The 18,008-nt window shown below is 48.1% G+C and overlaps 1 protein-coding gene across 3 annotated transcripts; it reads right to left on the bottom strand.

The window, feature by feature from the left end:
* Nucleotides 1-2,036: 2,036 nt before the first annotated feature.
* Nucleotides 2,037-17,990, bottom strand: DELE1 (DAP3 binding cell death enhancer 1). Of its 3 annotated transcripts, none has more exons than XM_008141002.3 (13): nucleotides 17,865-17,990; nucleotides 17,077-17,191; nucleotides 16,858-16,981; nucleotides 12,508-12,655; nucleotides 11,434-11,595; nucleotides 11,089-11,177; nucleotides 10,875-10,971; nucleotides 8,064-8,206; nucleotides 7,104-7,262; nucleotides 6,918-7,010; nucleotides 6,074-6,239; nucleotides 5,098-5,331; nucleotides 2,037-4,163 (listed from the first exon to the last, which is right to left on the bottom strand). In XM_008141002.3, the coding sequence occupies exons 1-12, from the start codon at nucleotides 17,893-17,895 to the stop codon at nucleotides 5,099-5,101; spliced, it is 1,560 nt and encodes a 519-aa protein (XP_008139224.2). In that variant the 5' UTR covers nucleotides 17,896-17,990; the 3' UTR covers nucleotides 2,037-4,163; nucleotide 5,098. The 3 variants fall into 3 exon arrangements, with proteins under 3 accessions (XP_008139224.2, XP_054573957.1, XP_054573958.1); XM_054717982.1 differs by having other exon boundaries at nucleotides 6,080-6,239; XM_054717983.1 differs by lacking the exon at nucleotides 11,434-11,595.
* Between the last annotated feature and the right edge of the window lie 18 nt (nucleotides 17,991-18,008).

Raw genomic sequence — 18,008 nt, 5'->3', positions numbered from 1 at the left:
ATTCTCTTGGAAATTTCCAAGCTATCACTCAGCTAGCTTCTCCATAGTGTGGGGATTTCCTGGGCACTGAAGGCAAAAATTCCTCCTTTTTCCTCTTCTGGAGCTCAGTGCTCATGTTCACTGTCCACATAAATGGGTCCTTCATACTCCAAACTAGGGCTAATGAAAGCCAAGCATACTTAGAATACAGTGTGGCATCATTATTCCATTGTCCTATTTTACAGATGAGGAAACTGAGCCCCAAAAGCTAAGTGTTTCAGGAGCAGGGTCTCTGGGTCTCTGATCACCTCAACCAAGGGGGAGTGATCTCCTTACAGTCTGACCAGCCAGGTGCCCAGCACAAAGCAACATATGATGAATACCCATTGAATGAATAAAAGAATGAAATAAAAATGCTTCAGAGCTCCCTTTTATCTATATTGGAGCTCCAGATAAAGCTCTACTAGGACACACACACAAAAAAGTTCCATATGTAAAAGCAAGCCTGAAAACCACAGCACTAGACAGGCTGACCTCCCATTTACTAGTGGATTTTCAGTACAGAGCTGATGGTGGGAGGGTGGACAGAAGAGATGGGGAAGCAGGTGACCTGAGGAACCTTGAAGCATGGTTGGCAACCAGAGCATTGGATATACTGGATTACTGCCTCCTTCCTGTCGAGAGTCTTAAATCTGTAGACCTTGGACCACTCCCCCCCCAACCCCCCCTGAATACTAGGCAAAACTTTGTGTACAGGCATTTTCCACTTTAAGCAGAAGACAAACAAAGTTCTCATCAGATTCTCAAAGGAACAGGTGACCTATAAAAGGTTATGCGGCACTGCTCTAAGTCACGATCTAAACCTCCACAGACATGGGTAATTTTGGTATAAGGAGTCTGAACGTTTTATAGCAAGGAAATGGCAGGACAGAAAAGGCTGACTGGCCCAAAGTCACGTGGCCAGTTTGTGGCAGGGCTGGGATTTAGGATGATGTTTGTTCTAATATATCAAGGGTTCCTAACCTGGGACCCGTGGGTGGGCTTCAGGGTCTATGAACCTGCTGAATCGCTCATAAGACTGGGAAGTGCATTTTGCTACGGGAAGGAGTCAGTGCTTCCATCAGATCTCCGAGGGTCTGGGACCTAAGTAAGGCTAAGGACACGGCAGTCCTCTAGTTGGTCCTCGGTCTGCCTTTCCTGCAAAGCCCGGAGAACTCCCGGGCAGAGCTATTCTGAGGCACCAACCTTTGCTCAGGGCGGGGGTGCAGGCACTGAGGGTTGTACTCTCCCCTGCACCATGTGACCCGCTCCTAGCACGCTAATACCAGACACAGTATACGTGGGGATAGAACTGAGTGGGCTGAACAGGAAGGTCACAGAAACTTCTTGACGTCAGCCGAGATGTCAAAGCTGAGACTTCGGACATGCTCAGAACAGTTTCCCCAAGATGGGCTCTGTCCCCTGGGAGACTGAGGGAGCAGGCGAGCCAGCGAGCACTCAGTTAAATGTCATCTTAATTTGGAAAGCGCAGAGGGACTTTTTTTTTTTTTTTATCAACAGTCAGACGATCTGCAGCACCAGGAGTGGAATGCAGTGCTCACTCTGAGCCTGGGGCAGCTCAGAGATTGACAGGTGGCCTTCCTGCCTGTCACCTGACTTTAGCTTGGCAGCCCACTGACCCTACCTCTTCTGGCTGAAACAAGAGTGATATGGCAACCACCGCCCTTGGGATGCTGGAGAGAACCACATCCCAAAAAGGAGAAGACAGGAGTGGAGAGGCTCAGCTGGGCACGGAAAGTGTACCTAGAAAATAGGTCGGCATTTTTCAGCCCTACTAAGTATTGGGTACGAGGTAGTGGGTGGGGCAAGGAGGGAGGCATGATCAGAAACACTCAGTCAACGAACATTTTGTATCTGTTGAGAAATTACTATGCATCAAAAGTAGTACTGGAGGGGGGTATATAGAATCAATCCCTTCAACAAATATTTAAAGCATCTACTAGGTGTGGGGTAGGCTTGATGTTGTGTGGAGAAGGGGCAATGCATAGAATCACTCATTCACTAAATAAATGTTTACTGAGCATTGTATTAACACAAAGACATAATGAGCCAAACAGCCTTATTCCCACTGTAGCGTCAGGGCTCTCTGAAAATAGTACCTCCGGATGAGGAAACTGAGGCAGCAGAGCCTCCCGCAAAGGTCTCATTGCTGAGGGCACCAGGCCCTGAGCCTCAGGTCACCCAGCATCCTGACCCAGGCTGGCCCTGCTGGCAGGGGCCACCTCCCTGTCCTCCCCCCCGACATTTCCTTTCAGGGCCCTGACAATGAGTCATTAGTAACGGAATTTTAATGGCAAAAGCACACAGTTCTGGGTCTGTGGACGAAGACCATCCCCTGGGGCTGTGTGGAGACCGCAGTCACTGAACAGCCAAGGATTTCTGGTCCCTTGAAAACATCTCTCACAACTTCCCCATCCTTCCCTCTCTACAGCTTAAAAATATCCCACCTCCACGCTTGGCACCTCAAATGGAACCAGTACTTAATTTGTAATGACTGAGGGGGAAGGAGGGCCGCATCTGGCCATCATCACACAACACCCAGTGTCCCTGGACAGTCTGAACTGCCCCTTGGCCCAGGCACGGTCAGGAGGCAGCAGTAATCAGAGAACCCAAAATGATAACAGGAAGAGAAGAGGCTGGCTCCACGAGTGGGGCTCCATGCGAGGACCAGCAGTGACTTCCACTGAAGTGCCCCTCGGAGGCTCATGGGCAATCTGCAGGGCGCCGCTCTGTGCTCAGCTCCACGAGGGAAGCATCGGGTTAACCAAGCTCTGTACTGCAGGACTTCTTGGAACCCTGAATACGCTGATGTGCTTTGTGAATCTATAAAAGGGTACGTCGAATGCAGCGCTTCCCAAACTTATTTGACCACAGAAACCTTTATTTATTTATTTATTTTTTTGCAGAGAGATTACTGCACTGCACAGCTTAAAACCCTGAGCTTTAACCAATGAGTGAATGGACCCTACCTGCACAGGCCGTGCTAAGTGCTGAGGATACTGGAATAAAAGGAAGACAAGGCCCCTGCCCCACGGGAGGGCAGGGCGAGGCCAGTGTGTAGGGCAGCCCTGGGAAGGCAGCAGGGGCAGGGGAGGCAGTGGAGCTAGAGGGAGCTTAGGGCTCCAGCAATGACAGGGAAGTGACAGCACTAGAAGCTGGGGAAAGGGTGAGCAGCAGGGAGGGAAATGTGGGCCCTCCCCTCAACTCTTCCCACCTTTGAACTGGCCGAGCAGGTGGTCTTTCCCATCTGAACAATCACTAGGGGATTTGGTCGTTAGTCCTTCCCACACCCGACTCTCAACCACATCTATGCTATTGAACTTGGGCTCACATCCAAAAACTAGGGCACAGCTATTCACAAATTCAGTAATTGAAGTCATTAGCGTTGACTCAGAAATCATTTTTTCTAAGTCTCTCTCTTGGAGAAGCTTTTAAGACCCTTTAAATTGTTTAATGGAAAGTTTAGAGACGAGAATGGAGCCTAGGCTGTCAGCTCCCTGTGCCCGTCTCCCTGGCTCTCCCCAATACACTCAAGGGCAGAGTGATGAGATAATCCCATATCTGCTTTATTAGACTCCATGCATTTCTGGCACACCCTTCACAAACAAAGACCACTCAAAATCCACACTCTCCTGCTCCAAGAGTCCGGGTACTCGATCTCCATTCACTCCCTTACATCCTCAGGATGATAAAAACACTTCCACGTAAAATTACAGTGTGAACAGCACAGAGAGCCTTGGACCAGGAGTCAGGAGGTCTGGCACCCCTCCTGGCCTGGTGACTCATAAACCCACGTAAACACATATGCCTCCTCAGGTCCTGTCCACAGTGCGATGCCCACAGCAGCCCTGCAGAGTAGGAGGGCAGACACCATTGCTCTTGGTCGACAGCAGAGGGACAATGCAGTAAGTCAAGCTACTCACTGCTTCAAGGTGACGGGGCCATGCACAGTGACATGGCCAGAACCTGGGTCTCACACACTCTCCTCCTCCTTACTGTGCTAGGCAGGTTCTTAAGGTTCTTTGGGAAGGTGGGTGGATGACTGGCCTCTTCTTTGGGACTCAAGTTGTGGTATCTCTCTGGAGAACCCACAGGCTCCATCTTTAGGGCTGAAGTGAGAAGGTCTGAAAAAAAGTCCAACAGATACAGCAGGCAGTTAGGCAAGAAATTCCTTACTTCTCAACCAGACATTCATGAATCCGCTGGAGAGGAACAAAAGTGAACCGATTCAGTGTTCCCCGCAGTTTAGCTGTTCAAGGAACCACCTCAGGACTTTTGCCACCTCTGGATCTGTGTTCCCTTCTATGCAACGTCACAACGCTTTCCTTGAACTGGATTCACTGTTCTTAATGTCTGTGAAACTATAATATGCTAGTCACATTGTTACATGGTATATGAAACATACACTACTAGAATAAAACTATTAATATGAATACCTCCTAAAATACTCTTGTGAGCCACCAGAGGCACACGTATCAGCTGCTGGCAAAAATGACGTAGTCTTGGCCTGGCCGGCGTGGCTTGGTGGTTGGAGCACAGGCGGCACTTGCGTGCGTGTGGCAACTGATCAATGTGTCTTTGTGACATCGATGTCTCTCTCTCTCTCCCCCCCTCCCTTCCACTCTTTCTAAAAATCAATGGAAAAAATATCCTCACTCCTCTTGTGAAGATTAATTAAAAAAAAAAGAAAGATATAGTCTAAGCTTGAGGAAACTCTGGGGAGGGAGAAGGTAACTGATTTGCTCAAAGACAAAGGCTGAGGTGAGGACCTGGGTCTCCGGAGCATTCAGTACCATTTTTCACAGGTCACTGAATGAATCCTTTTTGTGCACAGACCAGAAATGCCTGTGATTTGCCCACTGCTCATCTGTGAGGCTACCTAGGGGGACAGGTCAAAGTCATTTGTTAGCCATGCACTTGAAATTGCTTGAGAACCTGGATCCCACTTGAATTTCCACCCCGGAGAGGCATACTGACCCCTATTTTTATTGTCATCCAACTTCCTCCCTGCCCTCCCCCCTGCACCAGTGAGAGGTACCAGCGACTATTTGTTCTCACCTTAGCCAAAACCCAGTCTGACGAGACTCCTTTCCAAGGAGTGTGGGGGGACAGTCATGTTGGGGGCCTTGGGGCTGGCTCTGAGATGGCCACTTCTACAGAGGAGGCCAAGGTTCCCTGTGCTCCAGGCATGTGGGAGGTGCGAGGCTCCTGCCAGCAGGGTGTTCAGGCTGCAGAGGGAGGGGCTAGAGAAGGACTTCAACCCTGTGACTGCCAGGTCCTTGGGCCCCGAGGCTGCGAGGAGAGGTGAGAGTAACTCTTACTCATGCTGTATTCTGGGACTCCTATTTTGTGCAAGGAATTATTAAAAAAAAAAATACTTTTATTGATTTCAGAGAGGAAGGGAGAGAGAGAGAAATATCAATGATCAGAATCATTGATCGGCTGCCTCCTGCACACCCACCACTGCGGATTGAGCTCACAACCCAGGCATGTGCCCCTGACGGGAACTGAACCTGGGACCCTTCAGTCTGCAGGTCGATGCTCTATCCACTGAGCCAAATCTGCTAGGGCGAGCAAGGAATTCTTAAAGACTTGGTTCTCCCTGGCACTGTTGACCCACCCAGCCCGAGTGACTCATGGGTGAGCAGGGCTCTCGGAGCCCTCGCAGGGTAACACAGGGCATCGAGGCAGCCTCGGGATGTCGTCTCTCCTGGAAAATCACCAGGGCAGCTGCCATTTATTTAATACGTACTGTGTGCCAGCCTTGCTAAGCCCTTTATAGTCATCTCGTTTAACCCTTACAACTAGCAGGTGAGTCAAGTACTACTAGTACCCTCATAGTCAAAGGTGAAGAAGCTGAGGCTCGAGGACATGGAGCCCAAGTTCAGTGACAGCACAGGAGTCAAAACAGGTTTGTCTGACTCGAAAAGCTGTGCTCTTACCCAATCACTGGGGCAGGAAATAGCAAGGAGACCAAGAGCTATTGCCACCCGCTTCTCTGACGGGGAGGGGCCCTGTGGGCTTTGACCTGCACCTGCACCTGCTGCCTCCATGGACAAGAGGGTCTGCAGCCTCTCCCGGGCGGGCTCATTCCCCAGAGCCGCTGACTGCTGGTAACATCGCACAGCCTGTCCCAGACTCCTCTGCACGCCAAGGCCCTTCTCATAGCAAATTCCCAAGTGGTACCTGCTCTGTGAGTCCTAAAAGAGAAAACGGACACCCAGATACACACTGCTTGCTTTCATCCATGAAATAAATGCTCTGTGAAACAAACTCTAGGCCATGCTGCCTGGATGCCAATGCCCCCGGTTCAAAGACACCAGACATCCCCCAGCAACAGCTCCGGGTCTTCACTTCACGTGTCTTCCGGGTCCCCTGGATTACAACACGTGTAAGGATGCACCTGTATGTACAACTTACAACATGCTTTCACACATGTTATCTTAGTCAGATTTTGATCCTCACGACAACCCTGTGAACTAGGAGACAGGCAGGCATTATTGTCCCAATTTTAGAGATGAGGGAACAGATTTGGATTAATAAGTGACCAGCTCAGTAGTGTACTGGTTAATGTGTAACACCTGGCTCTGCGGGAGGGAAAAAGCCCTGTTCTGAAGCATTCAGCAATTTCCATGGTGCAAATACTCCAACCATCGTTGATTTTACATATAACAGCTCTCACAGGCTGGTTTGAGCCAGCTCCAGCACACCACTGACTAGACTTGCGCAGGTCACACGTAAATCAGCAAGAGTTTGAAGCTGGTCCAATTCTCCTATCAAAAAGTCCCCTAAACAGAACAGAACTCAGTACCAGTTCCAAAGTCCTTTCCTTTATCAGAGTGGGTGCCCAACATGCCTGGATATTGGAGATCTCATACCCCATTGTTGGCAGCAAGCCAAAGATATTTCACAGCTCTCTGCTCGTCCAAGTATGGTTCCTTGGTGAAAAGCACCCCGAGGAAAGCTTGGGCCTGCGGTCAAGAAGGAAGGAAAAACATATTTTGGTTGCTGCCAGGCCCCACCCACCCCAGGTGCCCAGGAGAGACCCCACCCATAGCACGCACCTCTCTCAAGCCTGAGTCTGCAGCCTGCTTCAGCATGGACACTGCCCTCTGCCGCTCAGGGTCCCACGAGGAGGCTGAGCCTTGTAGCAGGCACCTGGCATAGCGGTACTGAGCCAGGCTGTGGCCCTGGCTGGCAGCCAGCTGGTAACAAAGGACCGCCTGGGGCAAAGGAGAAACACTGTCACTGCAAGCAGCTTTTTCTTTGATTGAAAATTTTAAATGTTATTTTAATTAAATAATACATCATGATTACGGATTAGTCAGAAAATGCAGATAAGCCAAAAAAATTTTAAATAGATAAAGCGGAAAATAGAAACATACAATCCCAAGAAATCCTGCCTCCTAAAGATCAGGATTTCTGTTAATGCTTCAGTGTACAGCCTTGCAAATTTCTTCATATATATGCTTATATATGTATACACATATATATATACATTTATACACATAAATATGTGTGTATAGTGAGGGAGAAAGAGAATGACTTCACTATTTTGTGACCTAGTTTTTCATATAACAATACACCATGAATGTCTTTCCCAGCCAATAAATATAGATTTAGCACATTATTTTTAAGAACCACAGAGATGCTATTACCAATTCTCTACTTAGGAAACTTCAGGTTGCTTCCCTTTTCTTTGCTATCATATACAATTTTAAGAAATACACTCTTGTATATAACACCTTTCTGTACTTATCTTGCTGGTTTAGAATTAGTTAACCCACTCACTAAAGTAATACTCTAGGCCTTGAGGGTATAGCTGCAAAGAAGAAAGACCAGGGCCTGATCTACCTGAGTTTGGAGTCTAAATTCCTAGAAGTTAGAGCTTTTAAAAAATGTTTCCCGCACAGGTGGGAGAGAGACTGGACTTGCCCCACACCCTGCCCACTGCTCATTTCTGGAGGTCACTCTGGGCCTGTGGCACAGGGGATAGGTCTGGGGAGAGGAGAGGAGGTTGGTACCTTGCCAAGGTCCTTGGAGGTGCCTCTGCCATACTCATGACACAAGCCCTCATTGTACTGTGCTTTGCTGTAGCCACGCTCTGCTGCTTTCTGGAAGTAGGAAAAGGCGGCCGTGTGGTTCCCATTCCTCACGTTCTCTGTCCCTGTAAGAAAGCATAGGGCATAAACACTCACAGCTTCCCCTGGGAGCTTCCCCACATCCTCGGCCAGGTACCCACAAGCTTCCTTTCTTTTTGGTGCTGGACATTTGCATGTATTTCCCTTCTCCAAATATTTCACTGATTTGACATATTTCACTGGTTTGACATACACATCAGTGGGTTCTGCCCTCCTCTACACCATTCTCCTCTTGGCAACAGGATGCCGATTTCCCTTTGGGACTAGCCCTCCCCCCAGTGCTGTCAATCAATGTGTCTCCTCTCTTCCCAACCAATGAGAATCTCCCTCAGAAATCTGATTCTTGATCTCTTTGTGACCAGAGAGAAACAGCTTTTGCAGTTTATTCTGAGGACAGCACTTTGAAGACACTATAGGTACTGCCCCCTGGGTCCATGGGCTTCCCTGATTCCTGTCCGTCCTGAGGCTCGGCAGGTCAGCAGGTCTCAACAGACTCCTGTTGTGTTTAAGTTAGCCAGAGTGGGTTTAGGCTGTTTGTAACCAACACAACCTCACACAGCTGATACTGTTAATGTTGCTTTATGACGACACTGTGAGAGATTAATATAAGAGAGCAAAGACCTGAACTCAGGTGTGTCCAAAGTCCAGGTTCTTTTATCCTCCAAATAAAAAGGAAAACAGGAGAGGGGCTGGGCACAGCCAATTCTCAACTCTAAGCCTTTGCTCAAGCTGTTTCTCTGCCTGGAATATCTTTTTCTGCCTCTACCATCTGGCCTTCGCATCCTGTTTCTGCTCTAGAACCTGCAGACCACACTCTGGCTTGAAACACTTCTTTGGCACTTACTTAATATACGAGCCTTTTTCTCTGAACTAAACTGTTTCAAGAATATAAGCCCTGTCTCCTCAATTAGACTAAAATCCTGGAGGCAGATGCAGAAAAAGAATGCAAAAGAAATAACTTTGCATAGGGTGAAAGCTCTATACAAATGCAAAATATGATTATGGCTTATGCTCCCTTTGTGTTCTGTCACAGTGCTTAGCACTTGCTGAATAAATGAATATATGAATGAAGGGATGGGCAAGAAAATTCTCAGAAGAGACTGTCTGCCCATCAAAATCACAAAAAGCTAATGAGGCAGAAGCCAGGTTGCATTCAGCCGGCAGTGAACTGAAGTCGCCTCCCTGCTGCCTGAAAACTCTCCCACCAGGATTCACAGAGTCCTCTTGTCCTTGAGAAGGCTCAGAGGGCAAAGGATCCCACCCTGTCCCCATTCCCCACACTGGCTCTACCAACATACCCTGATCCATCTACCCTTCTCAGTCTCCTCTGCCTGTAACCTAGACCAAGCCATCATCACATTTTGCTTAGTCATCAGCAACAGTTCAACCCAGTCTCCTGTTCCCTCTCTGGCATCCCTTTAATCCACATCTGTCTACATAACTGCCAGAGAGATCTTTAGAAAGTAAATCAGATCACGTGACTGCCCCTCTTCGTGCTCCAGTGTAATGGCTTTCTGTCTTAGCAAATCCACACTGTACCGTGGCTCAGAAAAGCTCACTTGATCGGGCCCCTGCTTGCTTCTCTTGACTTCATTCTCCCCATGATCTCTAAGCTCTAGACACACTTACCTTTATTTGTTCCTCAAAAAAGCAAAATCAGTCCTGCCTCAGGACCTTTGCACTTGTTGTTGCTTCTACTTGAAAAGCTGTTTCTCCAGATGGCAACAAGACTGGCTTGTTTTTGTTAATCAGGTCTCAGCTCAAGGATCTTCCCGTCAGTGAGGCCTTCCAAATCAAACATTTCTTGCCCAAATCATGAACACATTCCCCTGTTTAATTTTGGTCATAACATTTATCACCATCTGAATTCTCTTTATCTGTTTGCCAATGTATTGTTTTTCTCTCCTTCAACTCACATGTTAGTTCCAGGAGAGTAAAGACTTTGATTGTCAAACACTAGATCCCCAACACCTAAAATAGGGCTGAGGAAAAGGTCAATGCTCCATAAATTTGTTCTGAGTGTATCCCAGCCTCACACTCACCTGCCTACTAGACTCCAATAGATGCTGCTTGGGAGTCTGGGTCTCCATATTAGAAGGCCTGAAACTTAAGCCAAGTCACTGTGGAAACCAGGACACATGGTGAAGGGGCATCTGCAGTCTCCAGATGTGGGTAAGAAGTTCTTATTCATGCACTTGAGGGCCTGCTCCAAACCTCAGGAGCCTGTTCTTGCCTCTATGTGGCAGAGCATGCAAGGTGTTCTCCAAAACTTATTTCCTCCTTCTTAATAGTAGGCATATGGTCATTCAGCTAAAGACCACATTTCCCACTCTCCTCTGTGATGAGTGTGGCCATAAGCCTACACTCTGGGCAATGATTTGTGCAACTTCTCAGTCATGTCCTTAAAGGGAAGGAGTGGCCCTTTTGCTTTCCCACCCTAACCCTTCCAGCTGGCTAGAATATGGCAGGATTTAGAATAGCCAACTAGGACCTCAAGAAAGGAGCCAGTTTGAAGAATGGCAAACATGTCTGAATGAGAATGGGTCCCTGACACCAGTGCCCACATGCTAGATTTGGTTTACCTACCTGGGGGAAAAGAAACTCTCTCAGGTTTAAACCAATCCCTACTGTGACTCTATTTGACCTTCTCCATTTTCCCATCTGCCTGCCTTGAGTGAGGGTCCACCTAGTTACCTAGGAAGTTGAAAGCGATGGAAACACTGAGCTGGAAGAGTTGCTGAATGGAAGTCACAGCCTCCTCCAGGGAAAGCGTTTTTGATTTATCTTGTTCCTGGGAAGAAATACAAAGACTCGTCACTTGGCGGGGGTGGGGGGCAGGGTTTCACTGGGATTGCCACCTGCCCAGGGCAATGTTAGAAAGATCCAGGTGGCCAAATCTGGACAATACCTGCTTTTCACCAGTGGGCTGAGGCTGGGCTGGTTTTGCCTGGGAGCTGAAGCTACTGCTGGCATGCAGGAAGCCGACATCACTGGGATCTGCAAGGGAAAAGGCCAACAACCAGCCAGGGCAAAGGAGAAAGTAATTTCTCCTATTCTCCCACTTTCCCAGTCTCCCAGCCCCTCCAGCCAGCACCACTGCCAGGAACCACAATAACCGTGAGCTACCTCAGGAAGCCTGGGGCCTCACAGGAATGACAAGTCCCTTACCTGGCATATACAACAAGAAATGTTCATCAGTCCAACTTCCCACCCCACCACTGCCTTCTGCTGATTCTAGGAGGTAGGGACCTACCTTCCTCAGGGGGCTCCCGAAGATCAGCTGCTCTCAAGGATCTGTGTGAGGAGGGGCTCTCGGGCTGAGTGGAGGGTTCTTCCTGGCCCAGCCTGGGTTCCCTGAGGCCAGTGTGCCTGGGAGCTGGGCTGTCAGGGCTGGGGAGAATGTGCCTCCGCAAGGCTGGAAGAGCCGGCGACAGCAGTCACATCAGGAGGGCATCAGTACAGTGAGCTCGGGGAAGTTTGGGGGACCAAAGGAAGAACTTGGAAAGTCCTGTGACACCTCCTTCACAGACCTCCTCCTCCATTTCCTTTGCTGGCTTCCCGCTGCATGGCTTTAGAGGGGCCCACATTTACGTTGACCTCCTGCCTGAAGCATAAATCACTCTTCTGCTTTAATCTTCCAGTGGCAAGGAGGCATCTACTCTATTTATTCACTGCTGTAGCCCCAGCACCCAACACTTGGTTTGATGATAATACTGATAATGATGGTATCATAACAATAAGGGCAAGAATTTAAACTAATACTGAGCACTTCCTATGTGTCAGGCACATATGTCCTTATATTGATTCATTTGGTCCTCCCAAGAAACCTATTATTACCCCCTTTTATAGATGAAGAAACTGAGGCATAGGGAAGTTTAAAATGACTTGTCCAGGGACCCAAGACTAGTATATAGCAGTTCTGGGGCTTGAACCCCAATAGTCTGACTCCAGAGCCTTAACCAATTGGCTTTATTGCCTCTATACCCTGGTACATAATAGCTACTCAATAAAGACACACTTATTAATGAATGACTGAGCAGAGAATGACCTAACTGGCTCAGGGATAGACAGGAAGCCACACCCAGGATCTACAGTATACTGCACCCCAGTGGGGCTCCCTCCATGGAAGGTGATGGGAGGACATTGGAGGGTAGGTGTGGCCCACGCCCTGGGTGGATGGAACTTCCTCACATTCTCCTTCCTCTGACTTCAGATAGGAAAGGCAAGGAGCTGCTGATGGCTCTTTTCCTGAGGTGTGTCCAGAGATGCTTCCTGGCCCAGAGAAACTCCCAGCCCAGCCCTCCTGTCCCCGGGACTGAGAACTCACAGGAGCACGGATGCCACAGGGGAGATGAGAGGAAACAGTCCAGGGGACTGCGCCAAGAGCCGTGCTCTGCTCGCCGAGGTCCTGCTGGCAGCGATGCCTGGAAGTGGATCTGCCTTGCCAGCTGCAGGGCCAGCACAGCCAGAGTGCCCTGGGAAAGACAGCTCATTAGGGACACAGCTGTCATCAGTCAGTCTTTACAGTCCTAGCCTGCAGCTCAAACATCACTTCGAGAAGCCTTTCCTGACACCTGGTGGGGGCAGCTCCTCCACTCCATCCTCTCACAGCACCCAACTTCCCCTCTGAAACCCTGATCACACTGGTACCTAAGCAATCATCTCTACAATTATTCCACTAAGGTCTGACTCTCCTGTTAGTCTTAAAGCACCATGAGGGCAGCAGGAACCATGTCTGTTTTCCTCACCAATGTATCCCCGGCACCTAGTAGATTGCTAAAATATACATGCTGAATAAATGCATGAGCGAGTTACTGAATAAATAGTCTAAGCAGGCAAAAAGATAATGAGGTAAGTTGGGGCTCTGCACAAATGCAGGGACAGGTCAGAGTTCCCCACCAGGCTCACTCTCCTTCTCTAACCTGGCACAACTCTTCCCTTCCCCTCGCCCTGACCAAGCCACCCCATCACACACATCTTCACAGGTGCAGGTTTGTTGAAAGTGTCTCTCCTGTAACAGGTCTGCAGAACACCTAAGCAAGCTCCTACCCAGTGCTGCTTGGTTTTCCCTCCCCCTTCCTGTATATTGAAAGGGACACCCAAATACTCATTGTTGCAACAGGAACTGGGTACAATGACAGACAAGACAGACACAGTTTCTGCTCTAGTGGAGTTTATCATATTCATTGATGGAGAAAGACAAAAACCCAAATACACAGAGAAAGAACTACAAATTATGCTAAAGGAAACAAATCAGGGTTTACACAGAGTGTAAGAGGGAGGCCTGACAAGGTAAGGAATCAGGGAAATCCTCTCTATTGAGGTGATGGCCAGAAAGAAGAGAAGGTGCTGGCATTGTCAATAACAGGGTTATGTACCCAGGCACTGAGGACAGCTTGTGCTCAGGCCCTTTCACACGGGCAGCAGTGACAGAGCTGAGGGATGGCATCAGGACACCTGGCATCCAGGTCCAGTTTCCAAAAAGACTCTCTGCGGGATTACCCTAGGGTTTGGATCTTTGGCAAAATGGGAAACTGCTTGCCCTGGCCGGTGTGGCTGTGCTGGTTGAGCGTCCTCCTGTGCACCAAAAGGTTGCCAGCTTGATTCCCAGTCAGGGCACATGCCCAGGTTGCAGGTTTGGTCCCCAGTCTGTGTGTGTACAAGAGGCAACCAATCGATGTTGCTCTCTCACATCGATGTTTCTCTCTCTTCCTCTCCCTTCCTCTCTCTCTCTCTCAAAAAAATAAAGAATCAATAAAATCTTTTTTTTTTTAAAGGGAAAATGTTCCACTCTCCAAAGTGTGTTATGCCTCTAGTCCACAGCTTCCCAGACAGAAGTGCCCCTGTCATGGGAGACACTCCAGGCTCAGCTCTGCTGATGACACCCATTTACAGAGGAGACAACTGAGACTCAGAGAGGTGAAGTCATTTGCCCAAAATACACAGCATAGAAGTGATAGGGATGAGATGTGACAGACACAAGGAATGATGTGTGTGCCAACTTCATTCAAAATACCTTATAAGAACAACCTGGAAGGCAAAGATTCTGCCTTATTAGATTGAGCATCTGACTTTATAGATCAAATTCAACAAATATTTATTCAGCAACTGTTATGGGCCAGGATCTGTACTAGGTGCTTTTACAAGCCATACTAGGTGCAGCAACCAAGCTATGGAGCATGGTAGGTAAGAGTATGAACTCCAGAGTAAAATCTGGCTCCTCTACTTAAGAGCTGTGTGACCTTAAGCATGTTACCTGAAGTTTCAGAGCCTAAGTTTCCTCATCTATAAAATGGAGATATTTCCCTTGCAAAACTTTTGTAAGGATTAAACAAGATAAGGCACATATAATACTTCACATTAATAAATAAAATATTAGCTATTTAGCATTATTTATTGTAAGCTCCATGAAGGCAAAAATCATATCTACCTTGTTCTCCACTATTTACCTAGTGCCTACCAAAAATGCCTGGCTCAGAGGAGTTAAACAACAATTTACTGAATAAAAGGAGGAATAAATACATGGAGGGCAGGGGTTGGGGAGTATGCCTCTACTAGGTATACCAGTTAATAATGCAGATTTTTTTTTCAATAGATGGAGTTACACATATGTTGATATATATGCGATTTTATATGTATGCTATTTTGTTGTATTGACAGCAAGCTTCAAAACTTCATATGTCAAATTTGCTAAAGGTGTTAACATCATAGATATTTTTACGCTTAAAAATGTCGAATTTCGTGCCAAAAAAAAGAGCATTTGTGGGAAGTTTTAATTCATTACTTTATTTTGAAGAAAAAGTTATCGTATATTTTGGGAAGCTTATGGTGAACATGCTCCATCTCAAGATACTTGTGAACGCTGGTTTAAACGCTTTAAAAGTGATGATTTCGATGTGCAAGACAAAGAACGTCTAGGTCAGTGATGGACAACCTTTTGAGCTTGGTGTATCAAACTTTGCCAAAAAAACTGAGCATAACTCGGGTAGTGTGTCACTTTGAGGAAAAAAACTCCTAGACTCTAGTCGCAAATGTTTCATCCTCAGGAGCAGCAAATGTTTCATCCTCGGCATGCGGCCACGTGTCATCAGAAATGGCTACGCGTGTCAGTGCTGACACGCGTGTCATAGGTTCGCCATCACTAGTCTAGGTCAACCGAAAAAGTTTGAAGACCAACAACTACAAGCATTATTGGATGAAGATGCATGTCAAACTCAAAAACAACTTGCAGAAAGATTAAACGTTGCTCAGCAAACAATTTCTGATCGTTTACAAGCAATGGGAAAGATTTTAAAGGAAGGAAAATGGGTGCCACATCAACTGAACGAAAGACAAATGAAAAACCGAAAAGTCATCAGTAAAATGTTGCTTCAACGGCACGAAAGAAAGTCTTTTTTGCATCGAACTGTGACTGGCGATGAACAGTGGATTTATTTTGAGAATCCCAAACACAAAAAATCATGGGTTGATCCAGATCAACCATCAACATCGACTGCAAGGCCAAATCGCTTCGGAAAGAAGACAATGCTCTGCATTTGGTGGGATCAGGGAGGTGTGGTGTATTATGAGCTTCTAAAACCAGGTGAAACAGTTAATACTGATCACTACTGACAACAAATAATCAATTTGAACCACGCTGTGATCGTGAAATGACCAGAATGTGCCAGAAGACACGGCAAAGTAATTTTGCTTCATGATGACGCACCATCACACACTTCAATAGATCACACAGTTAAAGACACGTTAAAAGATCTTGCCTGGGCCCTAACTGGTTCGGCTCAGTGGATAGAGCATCGGCCTTTGGACTGAAGGGTCCCAGGTTCAATTCCGGTCAAGGGCATGTACCTTGGTTGCGGGCACATCCCCAGTGGAGGGTGTGCAGGAGGCAGATGATTGATGTTTCTCTCTCATCAATGTTTCTAACTCTCTATCCCTCTCCCTTCCTCTAAAAAAAAAAAGTCAATAAAATATATTTTTTAAAAAATCTTGCCTGGGAAGTATTAACCCACCCACTGTATTCACCAGACCTTGCCTCCTTCAGATTACCACTTGTACCAATCGATGGCACACGCACTTTGAGCAGCACTTCAAAACATACGAGGAAGTGGAAAATTGGGTCTCTGAATGGTTTGCCTCAAAACAAGAAAAGTTCTATTGGGGCCGGAGCCGGTTTGGCTCAGTGGATAGAGCGTCGGTCTGCGGACTGAAGGGTCCCAGGTTTGATTCCGGTCAAGGGCATGTCCATTGGTTGCGGGCACGTCCCCGGTGGGGGATGTGCAAGAGGCAGCTGGTCGATGTTTCTCTCTCATCGACGTTTCTGACTCTCTATCCTTCTCCCTTCCTCTCTGTAAAAAATCAATTAAAAAAAAAAAAAAAAAAGTTCTATTGGGACGGTATCCACAAATTACCTGAAAGATGGGGGAAATGTGTAGCTAGCGAGGGACATTACTTTGAATAAAGCACTTTTGATGTTTCTCTTGAAATTATCATGTTTTCTTTGATTACAAAATCTGCCATTATTAACCGGTACATCTAGTACATCCCTAAATATGCTCCAGTGTCACAAAGTTACTAAAAATTTGAGTGTGGGCACAGTGATGCCCTAGCTCTTGTTTCTAGACTACACGTCCACGCAGGATCATTCTCACCCACACCGAGAGTGAAGGACAGGACTTACCCACGATACGGCATCCCACAAGGTGTTTGGGGAGACACGGCTCGACATCCACTGGAAGGCATCCTTCCATCCATGGGACCTTGGGCCCCTGCTCGTGCCTGGACCTGAGCCATGGGGGTCTGACCTAGATGATGTAATGGAGGCCATTAAGTTCTGTCCCAGGTAAGAGGGAGAGGGGGGCCAGGAGAGGAAACAGGTGAGGGAATGGCAGTATCTCACCGGTCAAAGCTTGGCACAGAGACCAGCAGAGTCGAGGAGGTAGCTTGAGACCCATCTGGGCTGGTGGGCTTGGGGGTCACCCCCCGGAAGCCAGGTCCAAGCAGACGGGAAAGAGCTGTGCAGAGCAACAAAAATCAGTCACCTCCATATAAACAGAATTGGGGCAATGGCAGGCCCACCAATCTTCCCTTTGATATTTGGAACCCCAGCCCAGGAACCCAGGGATCTCTGGCATCTGACTCTGCAAAGGTTCTTAAAGGATACATGTGGGAATTTTTTGCCTAGTACAGATTCTAGGGTGCCACCCCAGAACCAATAAGCCAGATTGTGCCGGGTGGGGCATCTCTATTTTGATGCTCCTGGCGATTCTGATGCCCTCCTAGGGTTGACAACCACTGTTCTAAAATGACCAGGCATTCACACACAAATTGAACTCTAGCTCCATATTTGGAGCAGTTTCTAAATCCCGCCTCTTCTCATTGGCTCTGCCTACTCCACTGGCCTCCACACCTTTTATTGACTCCACCCACCACCTCGTTATTTGGCTCCTCCCCCTTGAGCAGCCACACCCATCTCCTTGGCTCTAAGCTCCACCCTCTTCCCCACTAGCTCTAACGACACCTCCAATTCCCTCCGCCCGTCTCTGGGCGTGCAGCCCCGCCCCTCGAGGCCCCGCCTTCCTCCGCTCCAGCCCGGGCCGCTGTAGCTTTGGCTCGGCCCTCCCTCCTGCCCCTCCTCCAATTCCGAGTCTCCGCCGCCTCAGGACGCGCAGCTCCCACGCCCCTCACTTCTGCTTCGGAGTCCCGGGAGGCGCCACATGTCGTCGCCAACACCAGGGGCTCGCAGCCGAAAAAGCGAGGCCAAACCACGGGACGGCGGCTGCAACGGCCGCGGCGGCGCCCTCCGGGCGGCGGAACCCCGAGGACGCTCCC

Source organism: Eptesicus fuscus, chromosome 6 (assembly GCF_027574615.1).
Source record: "Eptesicus fuscus isolate TK198812 chromosome 6, DD_ASM_mEF_20220401, whole genome shotgun sequence".
Lineage (NCBI taxonomy): Eukaryota > Metazoa > Chordata > Mammalia > Chiroptera > Vespertilionidae > Eptesicus > Eptesicus fuscus.
This window is presented reverse-complemented; position numbering and strand designations above follow the sequence as displayed.

Excerpts from the sequence above, each read along its gene's own strand:
- DELE1 (XM_008141002.3), bottom strand. The coding sequence starts at position 17,895 with ATGTGGCGCCTCCCGGGACTCCGAAGCAGAA. Across the intron at positions 17,192-17,864 it reads CCCGGGACTCCGAAGCAGAA|CTCTTTCCCGTCTGCTTGGA; the intron begins GTGAGGGGCGTG and ends TGCTCTGCACAG. Across the intron at positions 16,982-17,076 it reads TCTGTGCCAAGCTTTGACCG|GTCAGACCCCCATGGCTCAG; the intron begins GTGAGATACTGC and ends TACATCATCTAG.